General features: G+C 44.9%; 3 protein-coding genes across 4 annotated transcripts; 1 reads left to right on the top strand and 2 right to left on the bottom strand.

The window, feature by feature from the left end:
* Positions 1–219: 219 nt before the first annotated feature.
* Positions 220–11660, bottom strand: nup37 (nucleoporin 37). 2 transcript variants are annotated; one of them, XM_062383167.1, is made up of 10 exons: positions 11642–11660; positions 9862–10053; positions 9657–9778; positions 7005–7077; positions 6669–6763; positions 1687–1777; positions 980–1161; positions 850–900; positions 594–687; positions 220–428 (listed from the first exon to the last, which is right to left on the bottom strand). In XM_062383167.1, exons 2-10 carry the CDS (start codon positions 10015–10017, stop codon positions 315–317), a joined length of 978 nt encoding a protein of 325 aa, XP_062239151.1. In that variant the 5' UTR covers positions 10018–10053; positions 11642–11660; the 3' UTR covers positions 220–314. The 2 variants fall into 2 exon arrangements, with proteins under 2 accessions (XP_062239151.1, XP_062239150.1); XM_062383166.1 differs by lacking the exon at positions 11642–11660 and adding an exon at positions 10989–11078 and having other exon boundaries at positions 221–428.
* On the top strand, positions 11339–23550 carry parpbp (PARP1 binding protein). Its single transcript, XM_062383165.1, has 11 exons — positions 11339–11386; positions 11688–11843; positions 12875–13111; positions 13223–13327; positions 14265–14435; positions 14562–14716; positions 17569–17752; positions 17876–18057; positions 19100–19181; positions 22127–22313; positions 22806–23550. Exons 1-11 carry the CDS (start codon positions 11363–11365, stop codon positions 23126–23128), a joined length of 1806 nt encoding a protein of 601 aa, XP_062239149.1. The 5' UTR covers positions 11339–11362; the 3' UTR covers positions 23129–23550.
* On the bottom strand, positions 23513–25350 carry pmch (pro-melanin-concentrating hormone). The gene is made up of 3 exons (XM_062383168.1): positions 25049–25350; positions 23787–23928; positions 23513–23692 (listed from the first exon to the last, which is right to left on the bottom strand). The coding sequence occupies exons 1-3, from the start codon at positions 25295–25297 to the stop codon at positions 23631–23633; spliced, it is 453 nt and encodes a 150-aa protein (XP_062239152.1). The 5' UTR covers positions 25298–25350; the 3' UTR covers positions 23513–23630.
* Between the last annotated feature and the right edge of the window lie 194 nt (positions 25351–25544).

Here is a 25544-nt window from a genome sequence, read left to right as displayed (position 1 = left end):
CACTGAACTACAGCTCTGCTGGCAGCACATAACAGACAAACTGATGAAACTCGCTCTTCAGAGAAAAGAACAGCGAGCCCTTCACTGTTTCATCTGCAGCTGAGCCGAGGGGGTAGACATAAATTTGAAAAAAAATAGACAACAACAATGCTTAGGCATGCAGAGAATATCCATTACATTCCACACAGACTAGGCAGATACTCAGAAAAATAGTTTTTTTTTATTGATTATTAACTAGAGAAGACACAGAGGACCTAGTTATCCACCTGTCGGGGGCGGGGGGGGGGGGGGGGGGGGAAGTGCTGCACAGGCGTCTACATCTCAGTCATCCAAAAGCAAAGTTTCCTGTCGCCGCCGATCACACAGAGCGGAAGTGTCCGGTGCCAACTGAGGCCTGATCCCACTGTGGCTGATCCGATCATCACAGGCTGCAAGGACAAGAGCATGTGACACGAGACTGAAGCAATTAGAACACATTTAAACACACAGTGAAGGTGACATTATATTTGTTAATCAGCTGATATATCAGTCGACATTGTTTACTGCCTTATATTGGCTTCAGCCCTCAACAAACACATCTAAGTCAGACTGACCTGTGGGTGTCCGAGATGGTGGATGAGTAACTGACTGCTGATTTTTCCCGGACATCCAGTGGTGGCAAAGAGGTTTTCGTTGGCTCGAGACCACCTGAGGAGAGCAACACCCTTTTTGAATATGATCACATGCATAAATCTGCTAGAATATAGAAAATGAATAGTTCAGGCCAATTCCTTTTTTGATTAAACACAACATTACTTACTCTGTGGACAGGTCAAACAGTTCAAAAGATTAAAGAAGAAAAGTCCTTACTTGAATAACCGGGCTTTATCTATGTGGGCTGGTCGTTTCTCTTGTGGGTAACTGCAGACAAAGAGCAAAAGGTTTAAGATGCATCTCTTGCCAACACGCCGAGCAGCGTCCGCACCGTCCATCCCCTCACCTGGAGCGAGTTATGTCCCAGATGAGCCAGTCGTTTCCTGCCACAGCGCCCACTTTGATGGTGTTGGTGAGGCACCAGTCGGCCGACATGAGCGGGGACTGGCCGCAGTCCAGTGACAGGATGGCCTGCTGGGTGACCAGGTCGTAGAAGCGAATCGTCCCCTTCTTCTCCGCCACCATCAGCTGGAGAGGACAAGCCGGTCACTTACACCAGCTGTTGCACATTTCTTGACACTCGTCCCATCTATTTCCACTGTTTCCTCCCTGTCCCAGCATGCAACAGCAGAGAAGCCTTGCAACCCCATCAGAGTGCTAATGGCTAAGTCATCTTTTAAATGCAGGTCAGAGGGTGGAAGAGAAACTTGAGCCGTCTCGACACCTTTGTAATCTGAATATATAAATCCCACTTAAACATGTATTGTGTCTCGCTGCTCGCTATACAGTGGCAGACTCCCCAGAATATTCAGTATGTCAACTAGATATCTGGACATCTGAGATGAGCAGAGCGTTCGAGGGCGAATACATAAACCAACCTTCTCTCCGCTATGACCTCTTCTGTCCTCGTTCTAAAAAACAACAGCCCCTTGACTTGTTTAGATTTTACAGGACAGATAAACTCCCGATCGAATTTATCGTTGTCGTACTGTGGCACAGGAGCAGTTGCAGAGTCATGATGTGAGCAGGTACCTAAAAGCAAACCCCACCTACCTTACAGACTTCCTCTGGGTGCCAGCACACGCTGATGCCAGGAGAGCGAAGTCTGAGAGTGATGCTTTCATTCCCGTCCAGGTCCCACACCCTGCAGAGATAAATTAAACATGAAAACGAACACCAACAGAATACGGCTGAGATGAGACAGCAGAACCTCACATGAATTACTGGGCTTTGAGTGCTTTATTGGAACTAACATCAAATTTGCAGAATCTTTCGCTTTCTCAGCAAAAAAATTACTTTACAAGAAACTAAAAGTGCCATGAGAACCCGCTGCAGAGAGACCTGTGCAATTGTCTCATTATAGTGAAGGGGTAACAAACACCGGACTTATAATCAGGTCTAATTAGTGAAGTAACCGACTAATTCTTCTTGATGTGTGAACCCCTCTTGGCAAAAAAATCCCAAAACATAACCCGACAACCTCTTAATTAACAACAAGGATGGAGATTTAGAGTGCGCTTCTAAAAATAGCATCGGATTTTGAGCCGCCCTTGGATGCTTGCATAATAGCCGGAAATGAAAAAAAATGACCTTCCCAAGGTTTCCCTCAATGTAAAACATGACCTTGGTAAATATAAGCGCACAGATTTCTTCATATTCCGATGGATTCTGCAATTACAGAAAGTGTGTAATTGTTCCCACGTCTGATTCGTCTTCTACGGAATTCAAGCTTTCATTTTCCCTCCATATAGACACATGACTAACAGGGTTTCATGGCGCACGGCGAGGCCAATGATAGACGACATGTTTTCATCCAACTTCATGTTTGCCCCTAATTTATCCAGCTCCTGTGAGTCGTGCACGAGTGATGTACACGGTCTTCAGGCTTTTCCAGGGAAAATGGGCTCCTTCCTCGGATCTGGGCCCTGAGCTGTGAAGACAGACAGACTTATGCTGGACTCCTCTTACAAGGAAAACGCCAGCCTAGCATTACATTGAGCTTTGATAGCAGGGGCAGAGGGAGGAGGGCGGGGGGGGGGAATCACCCTCGCCTGAGTCGGCGTTACGCTCCACTCACATTACAGCAAATGTTTCGCTGTGGGCGGCCCGCTGCCATTCATTTTCTGCCGAGTGCAGCGAGGGCAGCGGAACGCACGTCACTTGAGGAAGAGCAGCGGCGAAGAAGTCGAACGCCATCCTGCTTTATGCAAAAACAGAGAGGTCCTGTGAGCGGACGCCAGCCAGGATTAAGACCAATCTTCATTAAAATAATAAGCCAATTCTACAGTTAAACAAGACTTGTGATCGCAAAAAAAAAAAAGAAAAGAAAAGCAGCTGAGAGGCGCTACGGATGCAATGAATCACTTGGATGAAGAGCGCTGCGGTTCCTGAGACCTGGATCTATGGTTAACCACATCTGAATGATCCCTGAACTAGAAGAGAGAGCGGGGATGGGGGAGTACGGGGGCAGGCTGCAAGTGTTTCTGGGAATATAAAACAGACGCTTGTGAAGCATGGGAAGGCGCTGACTGATGAGGTCACGTAGAAGACATCATCTAATAAAGCCCAAACAGTACCTCCAAAGACCATCTGAATGTCAAGTGTGTTGTTGGAGAGATTGATGTCCTCAGTGGTGCGGTGCAGGGGAGGATATGCCCCGTCTCAGATGAAGACCTCAGTAAACACTCAACTTTTCCTGCCTTGTCTCCCCTGCAGCAGGATAGAGCCATGCCGAAACCCTGGGCTTCTTTTCCCTCTGCCCATGAGCAGCCTCAGCCAGAGCCTCCACACCATAGAGCATGAGCGGGGGTGGGGGGGTGGAAGAGGGGAGAAAAACCCCCAGACCACACCAGGAAAACAACGACTAAACCCTATTCTCTTAGTCCACTAGCCAAGCAGAGCTCAATTGCACGCTACACCACCGACGGCCAAACTGTGGTCAACCACCATGCCCTTCAAATGGAGAGCACCGGCTCCCCAAAAAAACATAACCTCTGCAGAACGAGGTGAAAGACATGAGACACGAAAACACGCGTGACCGCCTCTGATAAAACACGGTGTAATTGCATAACACTACATCGAGCAATAACACGTGGCTTCCATGTACAACAGGAGTTGAAAAGGACATCTGAAGTCCCGTGTTGTGCTATCGAAGTGAGAGGGAGATCAAAGCCGGATCGTTATGGTTTTGTCAGTGTTTCCCATAAGAGGAGGAAAACGGGAAATGCCGCCGGCAGCGCTGCGTGATCTGATTTATTGTGGAGAGCAGAGCAAATAATCGAAGGTGACTCTCTGGAGGGGAGAGAGCTGGAAGAGTCAAACAACAAAATCCCATCCCACCGCTTGGCCGGGCGAGCCAAACGCTGAGGTGCACAATATCTGCATCAGCATGTGTTCTGACAGGACCTGCTCGAGATTTAATTTAGATTCGAAACACTAACATTGTCTTTTGCACATTTACTGTTGAGATGGTTATCGAAACCGTTTGTTGTGTTTTTTGGATGAGCGCTCCCCCCCGCACCCCCAATCACCCGGTGAGTTCAGGGATCCCCCTTATAAGCTAACAAAAAAGATGTGAATATAAATGATAGGTAACTCCAGGGGATACTGCAGAAAAACTGCAAAAAAAAAACAGAAATCCTGATTTGAGTTTAAGAATATATCCACAAATTTCATTTATGGAGCAAAATTATAACTTTGTGTGATAATGATCTTTAGTATATTTACCACAGTCGGTATATAAGGATGGAGGAGGTTGAAGAAAAACAAAAGCTAAAGGGAGTCTGTGTAGTATCCAGATCCTCCTGATACTCACACTCAGCCGTCAATCCCGATGTTTCGCCCAGTTTTTATAGCATCGAATAACGACTTAAAAACCAAATGAAACCAGAGAGCATCTTTGAGGAAAATGTATTTGACGTTTACGTTTGATTCACGTCCAGTCTACTAACACCTCCACAGAGCTTAATTACAACGCAACTTGCTGAGGGTCTTTGGCCTATACTGCAGCCGGCCATCAGAACATTAACTGTTTAGAAGGCACAGAGGTTGAAATAAGAAGCTAAGACTTATGGATAAATGGTTGAAAAGGATAAATAAATGAAAATATTAAAGGTATGTGACTTCAGGAGGTAAAAAGAATAGCCACGATGGCCAAACAGTCAAAAGATGCAAAATGGGCTAAAACACGTCTCCCTTGTTGATCTGCAATCACCTCAGTGACATGTTGGCCTTTAAAAAAAAAGCCTAGAGCAGACGATTGGCTGGAAGCGTGGATGAGATCTCAAGCTGCTGTAATTCGGTTCCCTCACAGAACATAAAAGATCCTGATAAACGGATTATCAGTGAGAACAGAACAAAACGATTTAAAGCGTGTGTATATATAATGCAGCTGTGAACTCACTCAACCCCAAATCCCTTAAGGAGCTGGCAGTGAGCCCCGGTGATCTCTAGGTGGCACAGTTCCCCACAGACGGGCTCCCGCTGCACTGATACCATGAGCTGCTTGGACGATATGAGCCAAATGTAAACTTCCCTGAGGAAGTGGAGTCTGGCTTCCCACCTAGGTGCCGCGGCGTCAAGTTGCATGCTGGCAACACCGGAGTTCCCACAACTGCAGGGGACAGTGATGACAAAGCTACGCAAACTTATAGTAGAGGCACGGCTGCCAAACCTAACAGAGCCATGAGAGAGGTCATGAGTGTAGGCATAGACTTCCCTCACTCCCTTTCCGCAGGACCGGCGTCTGCCTCTCACACCGAGCCTCGGTTTGTGTGGGCCGACTGGAAGGTCCTCTCCTGTTAACTTGATCTATCCCCGGACCGGCCTCCGTCTTCCTCCCGCGTCCCATATTTTCTCAACATGACAGAATTTAAATCTTTCAGCAGATGGAGCACACTCCTGTTTTTTCTGGCTGGTCAGTGGAAGGAGGGCGAGAGGAGAGTGGATGGGAGAGGAGAAGAGGACTTGTTATTGCTGTGTGATCTCAGACGGCGTGATGTGACAGGACGAGGGCACAGGGCAGGGACGGCCAATGGAGGTGGCATTTATTTCTGCACGATAGATTCCTTACAACTGTTTAAGCTGAGTTCGCACTTCCTAACTTTCAAAGTGGGCCAATCACTGCTCAATTCACACCATGCAACTGGCTGTAGTGTGATCCGGACTCTTGCCGTTGTTGTGAGTTCACATTAGATGACTGAATGGCAACAGGGGTGGGGGCACAAACTACACAATCTCTTGGACCTGGTAAAGATCCTTATGGTCTGTTACCAAGTCAAAACCAAACCACATTGATGTTACGGTCAATGACGTTTTCAAAACAGCCTTAATGACTAAAAACAGTGTCACTTACAATAATAAATCACTTCAATAAACCAATATTACATTTTCAGTTGTGTACCTTTGTTAAGCCAAAAAAAGCCATCTGATCTCTCTTACATTGAACTCTGGGAAACTTTAACTCTATTTTCTCCCATTTTAAAACCAAACATTTAATGAAAAGAATAATCAGCAGATTCAACTATAGTGATAAGAACTGTCACCCACAGCTTTGCTCTTTACCTCACTGTTGCTGTTTGGTTTGAGTCTAAAATGATTTGAACTTAAAAAAGGAGCTCAGAAATGTACTGTTCATTTACAATAGAGAACGGGGCCCAGCTCTACATGTAGAAAGAGAACCAGCCTCCTGATGTAGAGGGGCTTGCCCCGGCAGTGACCCTGGCCACTGACACACTTTTTCCCTCCTCTGGCATAAATTGAAAAGGAAAATTTGGGACCCTTATTATAGATCCCCCTTAGAGAGGAAAATCTTTCTGCAGCTAATAGGATTTCCATATTTAACCAATTAGCTAGAAAAGCTACAAAGAGGCTCTGTGCTTACGCACAGTCACACCGGAGCATGTTGTGCTTAGCATCAAGTTTCAGTGTGGAAATACAGTCAGGGCTTTCTGCACCATTAACAGAAAACAGAACTGAAAAATCAGAAGCTGGGAACACACACACACACGCACGGACAAAAACAAAATGGTTTGGACCTGCAAGTGTGGTCGTCACTGACGGAAGCAATCTGTTTCCCTTCCGAGGGCTCGAACACCAAATGGTTAATGTAGCTGGTGTGGCCCTCCATCACCTAGGCAGCGGCACAAAAAAACAACGTGTAAATGAAGAAACCACGTGATTATTAATAAAGGTGATCAATAAAAGTGAGTATTTCCCAGCAAACTTTTTCTACACTTGCAGCTGCTCTGTTTTCAGTGCGTACGGCTACATTTCCTGTATCACTAAGTACCAAATGTCAGTGCTAAGTAGAGACAGTCTGAAGCCAGCTGACAAGCGGCGTTCTGGCCAATGTGCTCCAGATGTTGCAGTACCTTGACTTCATGCCTATCCTGGAGATCAGATGTCAGCAGGCGTAGCTTTCTGTCGGCTGCAGCGGTGCAAAATCTGCAAAGAGGAAAAAGAGAGGATGTAAAATAAACAAAGAAAGACCATGCAAACAGGGTCAGCCTGCACGGACCCAGTGACAGACGACATCTTCCCCGCGGGCCCGCCTGCAGCCGCCGAGACTGACAGTGTGTGTCGGTGTGTGTGGTAGGAACTTGGACAGCGATCAGTGGAGGCGCTGCCAGGGAGATTCTAATTGCACGCTAAGATAAACACGGAGAAAAACAAGATTCCTCACGCCATTTACGCATGTCTCTGTTCAAAAAAGCTGCGCAGAGCCAGGCAGAGGACTTTCCCTCTAATCAGTCCTAGTATACACCAGCGCCTGCAATTATTCACACAATTACACTAACTCACTTATGACAAGAAAAACACACACATATCACCAGAATAAACAGACAGCGGTTCACACATTTTCAGTCGCAGGCACAGATGGAGTTGGCATGATGTCACTACAAACACCCTTAACGTGCTTCAGGGTATTACTGCTACAGTAGATTAGATTATATTAGGATCGGCCTTCTAACCCTACAAATTACTGTTTTACTTAAAGCATGGAACACAATCTGGCTCTTTTTCCTTTTTAAGTTTAACGTCAAAGACATTTTCTTCACTGATCTCCAATAATCCTGCGTCATACAATAAAAGACACAGTAAAATCGGAAAATTACAGAATTTCACCGTCGAATTGTGGGTTTGTTGCTTTTAATCACTGTAATCATGGTTTTCTGCACATGACAGAAATGAGAGACAATAATGACTTCAAGTTGGATCTTCAGGGAGAGGGAAGATCCCCAAGTGTGAAACTTTTTCATCTTAGTCTCCATCTGAATCCTGCTCTCTGAAAACAAGTAATAACGTAAAATAAAGCAGCTTTTGAAAACAAACATTCTTTCATCAGATTTTGACTCTTCAGCTCTATCTCTATTTTGGAAAGACAGAAAAACGCTCTGCTGTTGTTCCACATCAGAATTTTAGGCCAAAATACAAAGAGCTTTCCACAACAGCTCTTCTCTTCGTGAGCTTGAGTTTTCCATTTCTCTACTGGTTTTGCAGGGATTAGCAGTGATCGGTCAGACCCCAAATATGTGACTAAAATGTAATTAAATTACACTGTGATTCTTCAGATGGGTTAGAATTCATCTTTGCCATCAGGCACATGGTCTGGGGGTTAGACTGAGGGTTGTTATTGGTAATGCAGATTTTACCAATAAATAGTGAATAGTAGATTTTTCTGTTTAAACTTTTGGAAAGGGGATTTAAAGTTCGCCTGATGATGCAACTTGCATCACAGTCAACATCTGGGTATCCTACGGTAAAATGTCTTTGTATATTTGTTCCCGACTGTCTCTCCTCTCATAGTATTACGATTTTTCCCCATTATTAGCTGCTGTGGTGGTTGGTGGCGGCTGCAGCTTGAGCCCCCTTTCCGCCCCTCGTCTCTCTCACTCTCTCTGGGCCCCTGCACGAAGGCAAGCCTGTGAGAACGCTGTACTTTTCTTGGAAGGCATGATTACGTGCATATCGAAGGGAGGGATGGAACCTGAGCGGGCAGTCATCAGCACAATAACATGTGCGCACGTCACAGGGCTGGCTCGAGGACCCTGTGGAGTAAACCACAGAAGGCTTGGAATTATCGCGTCCTTTCTTTTTCAATTACAGAAAGCCGAGACACCTCCAGAGGGACAGCGGAACCTTCCCATCCAACGCTCCAATTAGGAGGAAACTCTTGCTTTCTAACAATCCACAGTTAGGCCACTTCCCCCCTTCCACATCCACGGCCACCTGAAACAACTGGCTCACATCCTGGCAGCTGCAGTGTGACAGTCACTACAACATGCCTCTTGTTCTGGTCACAAGAAGAATGTTCGCCAATAATTACCCTGTTGTGTTAACAGACACGAACGTCAAGTTCCTGTTTACAGTTCTCTGCTGACCTCTTACATAACAGGAGGCACTGGAGCTGCAGGTGTTTTCACCATTTATATTATCTTGTTTTAAAAATAGCCAAGTCGGCCAATAAGGTAATTAATTAAGCTGGTGAGTGACTTAGTAATTCATATTCAAGTCCAAAAGTCTGAGACCAAGTTGAGGTTAATACATCAGGCTTAGTTTCCTGAGAGCTACAAATGCAACTTAATCACAGATACATAATTTGCTAAATAAAGAGCATAAGGAAGTCAGTGAAAGAAAGTTTAAAATGTGGCTGTCCTGTGGCGGTCACACAGGACGAGGAGCAGTTTCTAAACCACGTCTCAGGAGGGGAAGCCAGGCCAGATGTCTGGGGTGGGCTAAGGCAAACCAGCATTTCACAGTGGATGATGGGGAAAAACGTTTACTGATGATTCCAAGTTTGAGATTTATGGCAGACATCTCAGCATGTAAGGAGACAAACAGGAGAGAGATAAATGTTACAGCAGTGTCTGAATCCACAAGACGAGCAATCAACATAAAGAAAAAGGTTGATTTGGTAGCCACATGCTCTCAAACAGATGTAGTTCAGCGACCAAATCTCATGTGACCTTTCCAAACATGTTTCATGAGAACAGGTGACCCGCTGATCAGTGCCACAGACGTACCTGATGGTGGGTAGCCTGTCCAGTCGGGATTCAGGGCTCCAGGCAAGAGCATCGACGCGCAGTTCATGATGGAAAGCTCGAAGGACATTTAACTCAACTCCCTCTAGCTCCATATCCTCCTCCTGCGGGGACAAGAACGTCTTCATAGAGGAAGGAATATGACGTGCAACAGGTGAACCAGAACAAGTGAAGCTGCATTTCTCACCGGGAAGAGGCAGGTGCTCACTACCACATACTGGTTTCCACCGTAAGCCAGGAGGGAGGCGGGGGTTCCTGAGGTGAACGGACTGAACTCCACCACGTGGACGTAGTCCTCGCATGGCACCGTGTAGCTGGGACTGCGGCTGGAGTCCTCCTGCATGATGTGTGCTGTGGTATGAGTGGCTTCAGTCCTAAACTGTACATCAGAATATATAAAAAGGAAATTAATAAACAAGGCTGTTTATTGGCAAAATTAACATTTTTAAATTCTTGTTAAAATGCAATAGGTCAAGTCATACGTTTACATCATTGGCAAAAAACACACACCTGAAACTTGGCTATTTTATCCATAAGCAGTTACTTAGGTTTCTAAATTGATATTCTAGAAAATACTTTATATATCACTGTTTCCATATTTTCACACCTAGTTTGAGCAAATCCACAAATACTGATCAGGTTCCAGACCTTTGTAAGTTTTTAATACAATATTTTGTTATTAAAAATGCACATAAATCATTTGAAAACTGAAGCAACAGCTGATGTTCATATACTGCTGGTTATAATCCCATCAATGACATTAAAAACATAAAAATGCAATATATTTATAAGACTCTGAAGAGCTCAGTTAGACCCTGAACCAAACCTCGTTCACATATTCACTTGTTTTACATATATTTGTACACACATGGGCGAACATTGAAATAAGGACGTGTTTTGTGTGTTTAACCCCAAACTTCATCAGTCACTCTTCAATTCTGCTCACATTAAAAACACATAGCTGTAATATATTTGACATTTATTCAGCTTTTATTCAGATGTTATCCCAATGAAGTATCACAGAAAGGACGGATTTCCCCACAATGACAGAGTTCTGTGAAATACGAGCTGTAAATGTCAAATCCAGCACAAAACCAATCACTCGTGAAAGATCCAACTGTCACATAACGGTGAAGCTCCATCTGTCAAGGAACTACAACGTGACTCCCAGGACAGAACAAGCTAGCAAATCACCAAAACACTGGATTCCACTCAGTTTTACCAGGTAACGCTGCGACGGAAAACTTAACAAGAACCCCCGGATAGTTAATACACACTTTCATTCAGAATACGGCCCCATGCGTGTCACTTTACCACGTTTATTTCTGGTAGTTTCCTTGAATCAAAGAGTGCGCGCCTGCGGGATGTTTTCAACCTACTTCCGCCTACGTCACGGGCTGTACCACTAGGGGAGAAATAGCAAGGGGAGATTTAGACAAGCATACACGGGAAATGTTAAATAACACCGTGGTATTTCTATATAATGTGAATATAAATGTAATAAGTGTGATTATGTACATGTTATAGTAAAATAACGTAAAACTATTCATAGAAAAACGAAACATAAATCTATGTTTAACCAGAACGCGCCCATCGTTGTATGCGACAAGCTGATTGGTTAAAACGGCAAACACGTCATTGGCGATTTAAAATTTGAAATCAGCTGCTGTTGTCTCGGACGTAGATTCATGGAAGCTGCTGCGTCATCTGAGGTTTGCACGATGCAATTAACACTGTTTGTGATTCATACACATTTATGTATATTTAATAAACTGTCATGAGTGTGTGTGTGTGTGTGTGTGCGTGTGTGTGTGGAGAGAAGCTGAGAAACACGTAAGTTACGTTCTCTTTACAGGGGAAGTGGTGAAAGAAACGTCTACAGCTCTGTTTCCAAGTCATTCAATATCCTCAAGTCACATTGTGTTGTTTCTTTGGCTCACTCGAGGTTCTAAAGTGGTTTCACACACTTGTTGTTGCTTGTTGTTGAGTTACTTCCTGTTTGTGCTGGTCCAGGGAGCAATGGAGGCTTTAGGAGAGCGTCTGCAGCTGCTGGTGAGAACCTTCAGGAGGGAGTGTCCCCGGGTCCTGGAGTCTGAGAGGACCACCGTGCACGGGGCCGACGGCATGATGATGGTGCTGCAGCTGGCCGTGGCGGAGGTGAACAAACAGGTAAATGCTCAAGTCCCTCCAAGCCCCCCCCCCTGTTCATGTCAACCAAAAGGAACGAGACAGTGGCAAATGTGCAAACACACACATTCACACTCAAGCAGTAGGAACAAAACCAACCAACCAATCAGCCAATCAATGTGTATAGCCCATATTAACAAATCCCAATTAGTCTCATAGGGCTTACCAAGGTGCAACAACTTCTGTTCTTAACCCGGAACATTACAACAATATTATAACAGTGTTAACACAAATTATGTTTTTGAAGTTAAACTACCCTTAAAAACCACAAAAGTACATAATATCAATGAAGTACTAATACATTCATCCCTCTGTAGACTTAAATACTTACTATGTCAAGAGAAGACTTTACACATCAGTCAATAGCATTAAATAACTAATTAAATGCCACGTTATTATTCCCTTTACATTCAAAGACACATTTTGAGTTTAAGATTGAATTTAAATTCTTCTTTATGAGCAGAGAAAACTCTACTGATGTGTGTTTGTGTCCACCTCCTCACTACAGCTACTATAACAAGACAATAATGTCCAACACCACAAAGGAATAGCTCAACAACAACTGCAATTCTCACTTTCTAGGAACACGAACTGACCAGTTCTTGAACCCGTGGCGGATGCTAACCTAATATGGCTTCATGTGCTGAGTTAATATGTTGCAGTTGGCTTTAATCTGGTGAACAAACGGCTGCAAACTGGCAAACGAAGGCAACAGTCAAAATACTTTTGACTAATAACAGAATAACACACTGAAAACATTTGTGAGGGCTCCAAGTCATCTGGTGTCCCGGAGACGAGGCAACACGAGCCCATTTCACATCATCGTCATGACATAGCTCAATTGAACCATCAGGCTGCCTGTCATCGCATCCATAACTGATGACATTACCACTGGTTTCCGGCGGAGTCCGCTCACGGCCCAGTTCTTGGTCTCCCTGCTTTTGAGCTGATTGGTTCCAGGCCATCACTAATTAGGGGCGCTGCTCTAACTGCTTTCTCTCTCCCTGTGACAGCACCGCGGCGAGTTCAAAGTGTCTCTGAGTGATGTCCTGATGGCCTGGAAACACTTACTGTTCGGCAAACTTCACCTGCCGGCCCCCGACTCTGCACGCTTGGAGAACTATGATCTCATCGTGGAGGCGTACGAGTCCTTCCTGAAACGCTCCAACACGGTGGACCTGGTTGATGTCCTCCGCATGTACAAACAGCTGAGACAAGTGGACGCTGACCCAGAGGAGCCCGTGAGCCCGGTGAGCGGGGGCGCCGTGATGTTGATTGTAGGGGTGGAGGATAAGTTTGGCAACTAAATTAGACCAATTAGTTTCCCTCTCTAATGCTTCTTTGTGTATTATTTTGCCCAGATCCAGCTGTTTGAGTTCCTCACAGGCACGATGGAGTTCTCAGGGCTGCCAGACTCATCAGTCCTGTCAACACCGTCTAGTATAAGCCGGCCCTGCAGCTCACAGGTACACCCACTTTATATATATATATATATATATATATATATATATATATATATATACATACATATACATAATGATACAAGGTGCAATCTAAACTCCCAACAGAAAACCGCAATTTCCACTTTACCTTTTTCCCCTCGTGTTTCTCCGTAATATGAAATGCTGTTTCTCCCGCTGGCAACAGTCCATGCATTTACTTTTCATAAGCATACTTAATTTCTGTCTGGATTCCATCCTGCACTTATTGACAGGAACTCTATATCATATCACTCAGATTTAAGAGTGCAATGTGAATTCAATTACCAAGCAGATGTTTAAAACACAACACAATGTGGGGCTGGACAAGTGCTCCTGCAACACGGTCTCTTTCCTCCACTCCTGTCACTTGCAAATTTATGAGTTTTTAGTGGAGGCTCGCTGCTGCACCACCGGTTTCAGGTGATGTAATTTTTTTGGGGAGTTTAATACAGGCTGTCAGCTGCTGGTTTGGTGGTTTTACTCAGGCAATAAAGCTACTGTCCCTTTTGGTAGTTGATAAACACAATGAGGAGGGGCCAGCAGTTTTATCAAAGGAATACTTTGACACTTTGATGAATGCGTTCAGTGGCTCTCCGGTGGAGACATGCAGCAGAAAGTCGAAACCACACTCCCGTTGGTCCGGCTCTAATACATAGCTCCAGCCAGCATCTGGTTAGCTTAGCGTAGCATGAGGAATGGAAAGAGGGGAAACGTGTCTTGCTCTGTCCAAAACATCTCTGATTTAACACGTTATATTTTTTGGTTTTAAATGCAGACTTTACCCTTAAAATTGATAAACCAAATGAATCCTGTGCAGTGTCAGGTGTTTAACGGCCTCGTGGCCCATGGGAGGAAGTTGTTGCACAACCTGGTTGCATTAGCAGATGTGTGTGTAACTTAATAATGTGTATTTTATCCGTAGATGAAAATGGCAGTGAGAAGGGTTTTCTGCTCCTATCTGAATTTGCTTGTTAATACCAAGAACGACATGGCCGTGGCTCTAACCCTCGACGTCCCCGGTCGCGCTCTTGGACGCCAGGCGTTCACCGACGTCAAGCACGCCGCACAGAGAGCCAACACGTCTCTGTTCTTGGTAAGACACGTGTCCTTTAGTTCCTTTAGCGGTGATATATTCCTACGTTGCGTAACAAGCAAACCAAAACTATGACTTTTAGAATTTGAAGCCACCGTTGCAACTTAAATTTGATTTCTTCCGCAGGCTGTGACTTCCTTCGTGAGGGCCATCCAGCTCGGAGGAAAGGGCTACGCTCCAGCCGAGTCTGACCCACTGAGGAAACATGTCAAAGGCCTGTCTGACTTTGTCCAGTTTCTAGACAACCTGGAAGAAATACTGGGGGAGGTTCCTGACCCAAGGTACACAACGCAGATTGATCCAGACTTCCACTCGCTCCTCGTCTTTTACGGTCGGAGGAAATGCCTCCACATTTGTGACAGAATCGGCTTTAGTTGCTGCGAGGGCCTGGTATGTGCTGCGTTCGGGACTGAACTGTAAATTCCTGCTGGATTCCAACTCAGTTGTTGGTTTTAAATTATATTTAAATCCATGTTATAAAAGTGACGCAGGGTTGCACTTGGAATTTTTAACAACGGGAGTCGAAGTGAATGGTTTTTTTTTTTTTTTAAACTCAGAGGAAAACAGCTGTGTTGTGCAATATGTGGTATATTTTCATGTTGTGTAGATAGTTTATCGTATTGGGAAATGTGAGCGTTGGTTTTCTTGCCAGGACTTAAAAAAGATTGATAACTCTCTCACAGTATGAAGCTGCAGCCGGTTGGATTAGTTTAACTTAAGTCTGGAAACTGAGGAAAACAACTATCCTGCATGGATCTGACAATTTCAACAGAAGTGACCATCAGTACCATCTTTAATATATCTCATTAACATATCATATTTCATTCAGCTGATTTTAATACGACACTAAGGGCTTTAAAATGCAAAGAAAAAGTTACCGAAGTTACAGTGAAAGATGGTGTTATGAGAGAGTCTGGTTGAATTCATTTATTTTGTTTTTTGTTTTTCGGATTTTGGATGGTCTCAGCAGCGGTTTGTTTATGGCCCCGGTCCAACAGTACTTTGGAAGATTTAGATCTGTCTAAAACGGTCCAGACCAGATTAGATAGAAACTTTGGATCTCCACAGGGCGTGGAGATTCCTAGGAACTCATCAGAGACGGGTTCCTTGGGTGAACCGGTTCCTCGAACTCGGGCAGGAGACCACCAAGCCACGTAGAGCTGTTGTTTCCAATGGTTTTCCTCTTTAACAAGGTCAACTCGTCTGAATGATGAGGATTAAAAGCCTTATTCTTTGGATTTTTCAAACTTCACTTAGTGGTCAGAGTCCGAGAAACCCAACCACTGTCCCTGTTTTGGCTGAATTTAATTTAATTACTTTTTTAAGGGGAAAAGATTTGTTTAATCAAGTCCTTGCGTGTGTGTGTGCTGCAGTTTTGAAGGAACATGTCACCTAGAGCAACTGTTTCTAATATCGTATTGGGCAACAACTGAACTCGGTTGAACTGAAAATAAGATATCAGGTTTTTCACACCCAGGCAACAATAAAGAGTTTGGAGAATAGTTTTTGTTTTGATAAAGCGATTCAATAAGCACACAGCACTTTTAATCACGCGCCAATTTCTATTGGGGTTCAGTGCCTTAGTTTACGACACTTCAGATCAAACCACTGACCCGAACGTACTGGTACATACGTGACATTTCCATTCCAAGCAATGCAACTTTATACAATTTCTACATTTTAATTCACTGTGGCCTTATGCTGCAAGAAAACCTGGCGTCAAAGCACAGTGAAACGTTATGATTGAGTTTTCTCTGTATTGCTTCCTTCTCTTCTTAAGGTTGGATTCTGTTTCAACCTGATTTAATCAGGCTCTGTAGAGGCCCTGCTATTCTGCGGCTACAGTCTCATAATCGTGCACCCCTGCAATAACACCTGCGATCGTGAAATCCACCTGTCCCACGGCAGCTTATTATTCCTCGGAATCCCCGTAATGACTCCCATCTAAGCTTCTCACGATAACATCGGGATTGCTAAAGCCTGGTCATCTTTCCCACATCAAAGTCTCCGTCAAAGGGCTCGTTCACTTTTTTCACTTTGATGAATTATCATCAAACCTGGAGCTCCGCAGATCACTCTCCATACTGCTGCAGATTATTTCGGATGTTCCAGGCACTTGGCACCACATCAGAAGTGGTTATCAGAAATGATTTAGATGGTGGATCATGTGAGGGTTGAGCTTTGAGGTGAAGCCGCTGAGGGAACCCGCAGTAAAGGTCCCAGGGGCCAGAACAACACATTGGGGTTTGTGCAGTAGTGGATTGGACTAGAGCTGCTCGTCAGAGGTTTCTCGGTTCACGCAGCGCTCCACGTCTGATGAAACACCGACGTGCGTCTCAACAGGCAGTGCCTCTCCTCTCTCAGTGGAGAACTACATATCCTCATATGAACACCTTCTATGGAGAGTTCAGGGCCTGCTTGTTTCAGTGAACATCTGTTTTCCCAAATGATTCTCTTACCCAGGCCGGCCCGCTCGCATCAGAGCCGGGTCAGGGTTGGACCACCGCCTCTCCACCTTGCCACGCTCCCTCCTAACACGCTTCAGTGCACTTGACTGTTCGAAAAAAGACCTACAGAAGTGATATGTTGCTGTGATTTTTGGACGTGTGGCGAACGCAGTGTGCGAGCGTGGACGAAACAAATACCAAGAAAGCTTTGAGGAGGAGCGTCCCTGGAGTTTCATAGCTGACGGTGCATCTGTGAGCGCAGGGACAGTGTCCAGGGGCCCGAGTGACTCTGACGGGGATGTGGAGCATATTTTCTGCTTTGTAACTGTTAACATTGGCATGGCCGCATTACAGAGAAATAAAGCTCGACTGGATGTTAACACAGAAACAATTACTCTGAGCCCTTAAAATCAGTGTCCAATTAATTGAAAGTGAAGCCGCCGTATATCTTCCGAAGACATTCAGACTACGGCCCTGGCTTTTCAGCTTTAGGGGAGAGTTATTCATGTTGGCAAATATTGGCTGAACTCTTGAACACTATTAATTCCATCCAGATGAAAACGTGTGTGTGTGTGCTCCTCCAGGAGACCCTTTCCAAAACAAATGTTTTTTTTCTCCTCTCAACCTATGGCACAGTTTAGCTCTCCCCAGCCGATGTCAACGTGAGTGTCACTGTGTAATTTCAGCGTATGCGGAGCCAAGCTGGTGGCGGCCATCAGGGCGGCGCTGGTGAAGGGACGCAGCAGCGGAGACGAGTTGTACGCTGCAGCCGAGGAGACGACCAAGGAGCTGAAGGAGAGGATCTGCCAGATACACCAGATCCAGAAACGGGCCGCCAATGGAAGCGGGACGGGGATCAGCCCTGCCAGGGTAATGTTAAACCTCTGCCTCAGTTTTTGGCTTTTGTGTCTCCTAACTGACATCCATAGATTGGTTCAGAAGGCACTTCATCTTTCCCCCAACACACTGACTCTACCTGTTGTTGCTCCGCAGCCGAAAGCGTACGCAGTGAATCACGCCACTGCCTTCGGAGGTCGGGACACGGTGAAGGTGCTGATGGCGCTGCTGGACGAGGAAGCCCTGACGCCGCCGTGCGCCAACAAGGCCGACCTGCTGTCTGAGGAGCAGCCCGACCTGTGTGGAGCTGAGGGAACATGTGTCCTCACGTTGTTCAGGTTGGTCGCAGCATGCAGTAAAAAGCCTTTTGTGTTTTTAACAGCGCAGTATATTTCTTTATTGGTAATGGTTATATCAAATGCAGGTGTCCAGCCATGGAAATCTCAATCTGCTGGGCTCATCACTTTGGTCCAGAATAAAACATTTCCATGTCTAATGGATGGCTTTTTTGTTTTTTACATCCATTGTTTCCAGATGATGAATCCGACTTACTAATTATCCTCATCTAGCGCCATCATCAAATATGTGGTTTATTACCAAAAACCTTATCATCATCATCCTTTGCTAAGGTTAGTGCTAATTGGCACTAATGAACTACAGATGATGATGATGCTAATTAGTTAATTAAAAATGTGACCTGGTGATGTCACTGATGCCAGAGCATTGCCAAAACAATTTCTAGTTGAAACTAAATGTGAACTGCAGCTAAAGATGATGTAGTTTTTACCTTTAGTGCCAATTAGCAAGTGTTGCCATGCAAATGTGTGAAAATATGATTGTGTAACCAAAACTCACAACTTCCGAGCAAATTAAGTTCCAGGAAAATTGTGACATTTCTCATGATAAGTTCTGCTTTCTGATATTTTAGGACATTTGTAATATTATAAATCGACAATGAAATAAACAGGATTGTTCCAATTAGAAAAATAAAAGTACCTCACTTTTAAAATAATCCTTCACACATTGATTTGGACTTGACCATTTTCACTACTAGCAGGATTCAGTCCATGTGGGAAAACCCCTGCAGCAGCAATTAAAGCATCAGGAGACCTACAACTCTCCACTGAAACCATATGAAGGAAAATCCTCCCACACCACACTGGAACAATTTCTCTGGTCAAACGTCTGAATCAAAATATTGTAAAGAAAAATATCCACTGGCTGTGGTCGGGGGGGGGGGGGCTACATAATGTCTGAGGTGGATGACAGGGAATGGCTCAGATCCAAGCATCAGCTCAGTTCTACGTTAGTGTGACCAGAACCTTCCCTGTAAACGTGATCTGTCAACTCTTTGCTCTTCCTCCACGACTCACTCCACAGATCTCCTGAAGTGTCCACCGGATGTTCTCCAGAGCCCCTGAAGAACCGAGTCCAGAGCCGGCTGGACCTGCTCAAACCCAAGGTAACGTGGGCCCCCCCGGTCCCAGGGCGCCAAATCTAAACCATCACTTACCTCAAATTGAATCAGATGTGCAAACATTGAAAATAATGTCTTTATATCCTGTAATTTCTCCTCGGTATTATTATTTATTTGCTTAGCTGAAGCTCCCATCTTAACTGACTTCCACCGTTCCCGTTTGCACAGCTGGGCTTTAGCTCTCGGTGTTGGTTTGAGGCTGAAGTTTAAATCCGCGGCACAATATGACTTATTCGAGTGGAATTCAGACCATTAACCAATCCCGATGATGCGTCGTCCCCCCACCCACCCCCAATTACCCACAGTTCACAGGGCAGCTCTCTGTTTACCTGACATCAGATTCTCCTGTTTACTTCCTTTTTAACTTGCTGTTGCCAGTTTGAAGATCTGTTCTTGCAATTTTATCTGTTTTGAGCAAAAGAAGAAATTTGGTCTTTGGACTCTTAAATGCTTTGAAGGTGCAGTTGTTATAACTCACCCTGTAGAGGCCCCGTCTATACAATGATACAGATGGAGAAGCATTCCCATTAAACTATTACAGTTGCATTGTGGGTAATGCAGGTTCGATGTCTGGTCTAGGAGTGTAAATCCATTTATACTGTTTTAAACAGGGATCTATAATATGTGCTTGTTTGTTGTTATTGGGTTTTTAAAAACTCAATATCAACATCAGCTTCCAATCCATTATCTGTTGGATATGCAGCTCCAGCTTTATGCTCATATTTAACCACATCCCTTATAGTAGTCCAATAACATAATTTTTATAATATTACACTGAAAGGGCCCGTTATATTATCATTTCCAGATAATAGTAATATGTGAATAAGATATGAATACACGACTTGTAGTTGTTTTTTACGGTGCGGTTTTGCTACGTTTACTTAAGCATCTGCTCTTTCCTCCCTCTCCGCTGCTGAGTCACCCCACAAACACTGGTAAACGTTAGCTTTAGCTCTTGAGGTAGGACTGATCTTTTAACTTTAAGTAGCTCCGCTGTGTGAACTCCTTTTGAACATGTATGCGAAACACATTTAGTTAAATGGCTCCTTTATTTGATTGCGCTAGCAGATGTCATTTTAGCTCGCCACAATCTGGCTGCCTTCCTGTTTGAGTGCGCCGTAATGGTCCCTGGGCAGCTCACCGCTTCCTGAACTCGGTGAGCGGAAGCTTTCTGCATCAATTTCACTTTGAAGATGCCATATCAGTCGCGTAACTCGACTAGCAAGGGAAACTTGAAAGGTTATTGTTTCCTGTTGTCTGCTGAAAGACTTTATCCCGTACTTCTCCAGCGGTTTCATCATGCGCTGACGTCAACTGGCAACCACAGATATGGACAGATCTAGTTTCTGCTTTTTGGGGCATTTCCAGATATTTCCCTCCGTGCCACAGACGATCCAAACAGAGGAAAACAACCTGGAGTAAAGCTCCTAATGCCAAGTCACTGCTGCTCGCCTGCTGTATTGGAAATTATATTTGTGGGAAGACTCGTTTGATTGCATGATAATACTCCAGAATATAAGTTTTATTTCCTGAGCGACTCTCCGGTGATAAACCGTAATGGCTGCACCTGTTTCCCGTTCTCGCTTCCATCACCTGCGTGTGAGAACACATGTCGAAAACTCAAAGCAGCAGGGACGGCTTGCACCTGGCCCTGGAAGCGATATCAGGAATGTCTCGGTCAGGTGTCTCCGGTGTCTGGTCAGCCGCTGAGCGGGGTTATTCCAGGAGAGTCGTCTGCAGAGGCATGAGGACTGTCTGCCCACACGGTGCCATGTCGGGCTCCCACCTGTTGTAATTGGATTAGAGGTTCTATGTCATTCATGGTTTGGCCGTGTTCACTCTTCCATCCCCTCCCATTGTTTCCGGGGCATTTCCAATATATTTTTTTTTCATTAGCATGCAACCAAGGCAGCGTATATTTCTAGCTCTGTTATTGAAGTGTGCCCCGGCCCTAAGGTCGCCATTGTCTTAGGTGCTCTCTTAAGAAGTAATTTAGAAAGGCACAAAGGCTTTGATCCCTTTGTGCTTCGCGGGCCCACCCAGCTTTGCTCGCTGCATTTTTCCCCCTCAGATTTCTCCTCCCTACTGTGGCCCACTGGCCTGAAGGGTGAAATCCTTGGATTGTGATAATCCCAAGCAGGCGCAGATCAAACAGTGGATGAAAAGCCGTGGATGTGTGTGCCCCAGGGCCGGGATTGAAGTCTTCAGTATCATTCACTTTGTTATATCAAACCAGATTGTCCGAGAAGGCTTTTTAATGAGGAGCTGCGCCACAGTCTTAGAAATAAAAATGATAACTGCCTATTGTTTGATGTGGAAGTCGGGCTGCACACTCGTATCAGTACCTGAAATATGTCTGCCTTTTAAAATAAATCTAGATTAATGAATTATTCCCCTGGAAATCTGTGAAAGTGTCAAACACCCCTCATCTCTAATGGGTTCTTCCCTGACGATACCTCCTCCTTCCACCAGTAGGTTTGGTGAAATGCTTCTAACTAGGTATCAAACAATAAAAGTACAGATGGAAACCAGTGAATCGAGTTCAACGTCACAAATGAACCTGAGAAGCTCTCACCTCGCTGTCCGGCCCAATTAGCGCGTTCACCCAGTGTCTTTTTCCATCGCTGTCGATCGGAGCCAAAGCCGATTTTAAACCCAGCGGAGTCATTTGACCCGGGAGCGAGTTGTATCCATTCCCACTGCAGACAAAAGCCAGATGTTGGTGGGTTATTTTAACCAGTAGATTACAAGATATTCATGGTCCCCTGACTTATCAACCACTTTGAATTAAATCGATAGATGGAGTGCCGTGAAAACACCAAAGGAAAAACCCAGAGAGTGTGTTTGTTTGTTTTTTCAGCCAGAAACTTTCATCATTAACCATGACATCATCTGCATCAAAGTTATTTTTTTTTATTCATTCATTCCAGCCTAAAGACAAAGTCATGCGATCCCAGTTTGCCTGCACGTACAAAGAAGAGGAGCTGCCACTCAACCGTGTGCTGGAGTTCCCCAGCAGCAGCCAGGTTCCCACCTGCGTGCACCCTGCACCAAAGGTCACGACCCCTCCAGCTGTCGATGAGGATAGCTGCTCTGGTGCGGAGGGAAGAAGCTCAGGTACAAACTTCACTTCTGGAAATACTATGGGTACTCTCTGTACGAGTCGAGCAGCGTTCCCTTTCTGCTGGGATATATTTCTGTTTCCTCTGACGCCGCAGGACTGGACCGAGGCCCAGGCTCACCTTCCCAGCTCCAGCCTTGAACCCTGCACAGTCCCAGCCCTGGGACCAGTACTTACCATTAGCCATTAAATGAATCCCCGTTCTATAAAACCTGCACACCCCCACATATGTAGTAAAAAACCCGAAACACACTCACACACACACAGACCTTTTGCCCGTTTCCCCTCCTGTCTTTTGTTTCAGGGGAGTTCAGGCGCTGCTCCATCAGGTTACATGACAAATGTTAAATTTCAACTTCGTAGAATAAACACAGAGCTGCTTCAAGTAGCAGCTAACGTCAGCAATTTCGTCACATCATTTCCCCCCCCTTGTTTTTTGCTTCCAAAAGTTTTCACACTTGCTTTTGATTTCTTTTTTTCTATTCCAGCCAAGCCTCCGTCTGAATGTCCAAATAAGGAGCCGAGTGGCATCCAACAGGGAGCTGCTCTCAAGCCAAGAAGTGGAAATGCCCCGACCCGAGGTGCAGGCCGGGGCGACGGACAGAAGACCACCGATAACACACAAAGCAAGGGCAGCAAGAGGAAGCAGGTGGAATCTGACCGACACGGAGGATCAGAGAACCAGCCGCCGGAGAAGAAACGAACCACGAGTGTCTCGGTCAAAGTGCCCGGCAAGAAAGTTGCCAAGGCCGCGGGTAAGAAGAAGCTGATCTCAGGACAGGGAAAGTTAACCAGCTTCTTCAGAGTCTAAGCATCATGCACACATACACTTCATTTGGTCACATGGAGTTGATTTCCTATTTTATTCTGACTGATTATGATTGTGTCTCTTCTAAACTCTTGATAATGAAAGTGGAAAAAGTCAAACTATTCTTAAACGGAACGTTTTCACATTTGAGAAGCAGGAAGTGGTGACTTTCTGTTTTGATATATCACTTTATTAGTTAATATATCATGAAGATTAGTTGTTTACTTTTTTAAACAGACTTATTAAGCATTTCTGGACCAGTTTATGTTGCATTGTTTTTACCTGTCTCAACTTGAATAGATTGTTTTGGTCAGTAAACCCCGGTTCAGTAGATCAGTGATTCAACAGTTATTTAATCTGTAATATCCCAACAACCAACACTGTAAATATGCTTGTGAATTTGAATAAAGTTTTATTTTGTTGTACATGTTTGTTTTACACTCTTCTTTAAGACATATAAATGCATTTCAGTGTAAAACACGAGGAGGAGCCCTCCGCTGCACATTCAGTTGGCGTTGGAAGAACCCCAGCAGGGTCGGTACACTCGTCCGATCATACACCGCAGCACTGGGAGAACGAGGGAAAGATTACAGAGATTTGATCAGTGAAGGAAATAGAAAAATGGTAAACAGTGATGAAAGGGGATTTTCCAGATACTCACTGTTTAAGTCGGTGTCTCTTCGGTCCATTTTGAAACTGTACTCGGCCGGAGCGCGGCTCATCTTGTGGTCTGCGAGCAGAGGAAGGCTCCGGGTGAGGCCCGAGTTCAGCCCCCGAGTCCCGTGTCCCTTCTGCCTCATGTCCTGAAACACAGCAGTGATCGGTGATTACATGTGAGAGCGCACGACCACACAGTTGCGACAGGTTGTGAACTCTGGATCCTCCAGAGGCAGCTTTTTAAAGATAATCTCTTTCACTTGCAGCGCAGGTGTTGGATCTGCCTCTGAGCAGCTGATCCAAGCCACAGGAACCCCCCCAAATGGAACAAATGTGTTTCCCTGGTTTTACGGCATCACCGTGGCCCGTTTCCCTCCACAGCCCCGGCTCACCCAGATGGCTTTGTTCTCTCCACCAGGGCTGCCTGTTAGCCATTACCACAGAGATAACCACCATGTTCATTACACACCGGGGACCCAGCCGCCAGATAAACCCTCTACACATAGCAACCCAACGTTTGTGGAAGCACAGATATATAATCATTCTTCCCACTGAGATTCCAATAAATTCGTAGGCTTTATGGGCTTGTGATCGTTTGACCTTTTTCAGTTTGTGGTACTTCCCATTTTCCAGTGCTGTCATAAACGGTTTTCATAGACGTGTGAAATATAGACTTAATGGTGGACAAGAGGAAGAGGTCACTGTTGGAGCACATGATGGAGGTACTGTGCTCTTTGTTGGTGTTGGTCATTGTACGGTGCTGATGCAAGATGAGGGACGAGACGATGGAGAGTCACCAGATGACTTATTCAGTGTGAATTAACCTAGAAGCCTCTTAAATAGGTGGAAATTAATTTAATCTAAAGTCACTAAAGGATTGGTTCACCCAAATGATGAAACTGTATTTTCTGGGTACGTGTTTTATAGTCGAGCAATTTCACAACGATTTTGAGATTTTTAATTCCAATATAATGGATTTTCAAAGATGAAAAGTTCAAATGAATTAATCAGGAAAACTTGTGTTACTAACTGGAGATGTGGAGATTTTCTTTTCAAGCAGTGAAATTCAAGTTACTTCATTGGATTCATCAGTTTCAAATCTGATTTTAAAAAAAAAAAGTGCCAGGTTTTGAAAAATCCCTTTGGCTGAACTAAAGCTGGGAAACAAGCTGTTAACAACTGGTCTATAGAGCATTGGTCCTTGTTTTACCCATTATAGATCATAAACTAGACATTGGGTATAAAGAAATATGTGAAGATACTCACCGAGAGGATGAAGATCTTAGGGTTCCCCTCTTCATCTCTGATGCTGTTGTCCAGCATGAGGCTTCCTCTGTACACAGGCGGGACCATCGCCTGCTCCATCATGGGTTCGTCTCCCAGAAAGGAACTCAGGCCGTCTTGCTCTATTACACCATCTTCTCCTTTCGTCGTAGGTGAAGCTACAGTTACCAAGGGGCTGTTCAGCTCGGAGAACAGCACCAGAGTAAAGACGACGGAGGAGACTGAGATCATGGTATCTCCAATATTTGGTTCTGAAGGCCGTGACTGATCTCAGCTCGACTGGTGACTGTAGCGACTGGGCTTTGGGCTGCGTTATATACTGAGGGATAGATTCTGCTTGATTGTTAAAGGTAACAAGGCATCATGTCTCCTGCAGGGGTGCATCTGTGTATAGGGCCAAAGGTCACAAGACCTTTAAAAGAAATGTGCTATGACTCCATCGATGTTGTTCCTGTGTAAAGAAGAAGCTGAATGGGTT

This window comes from Platichthys flesus, chromosome 23 (assembly GCF_949316205.1).
Source record: "Platichthys flesus chromosome 23, fPlaFle2.1, whole genome shotgun sequence".
NCBI lineage: Eukaryota > Metazoa > Chordata > Actinopteri > Pleuronectiformes > Pleuronectidae > Platichthys > Platichthys flesus.
Note: the sequence above shows the minus strand (reverse complement) of the source record. Positions and strands in the feature narration are given on the sequence as shown.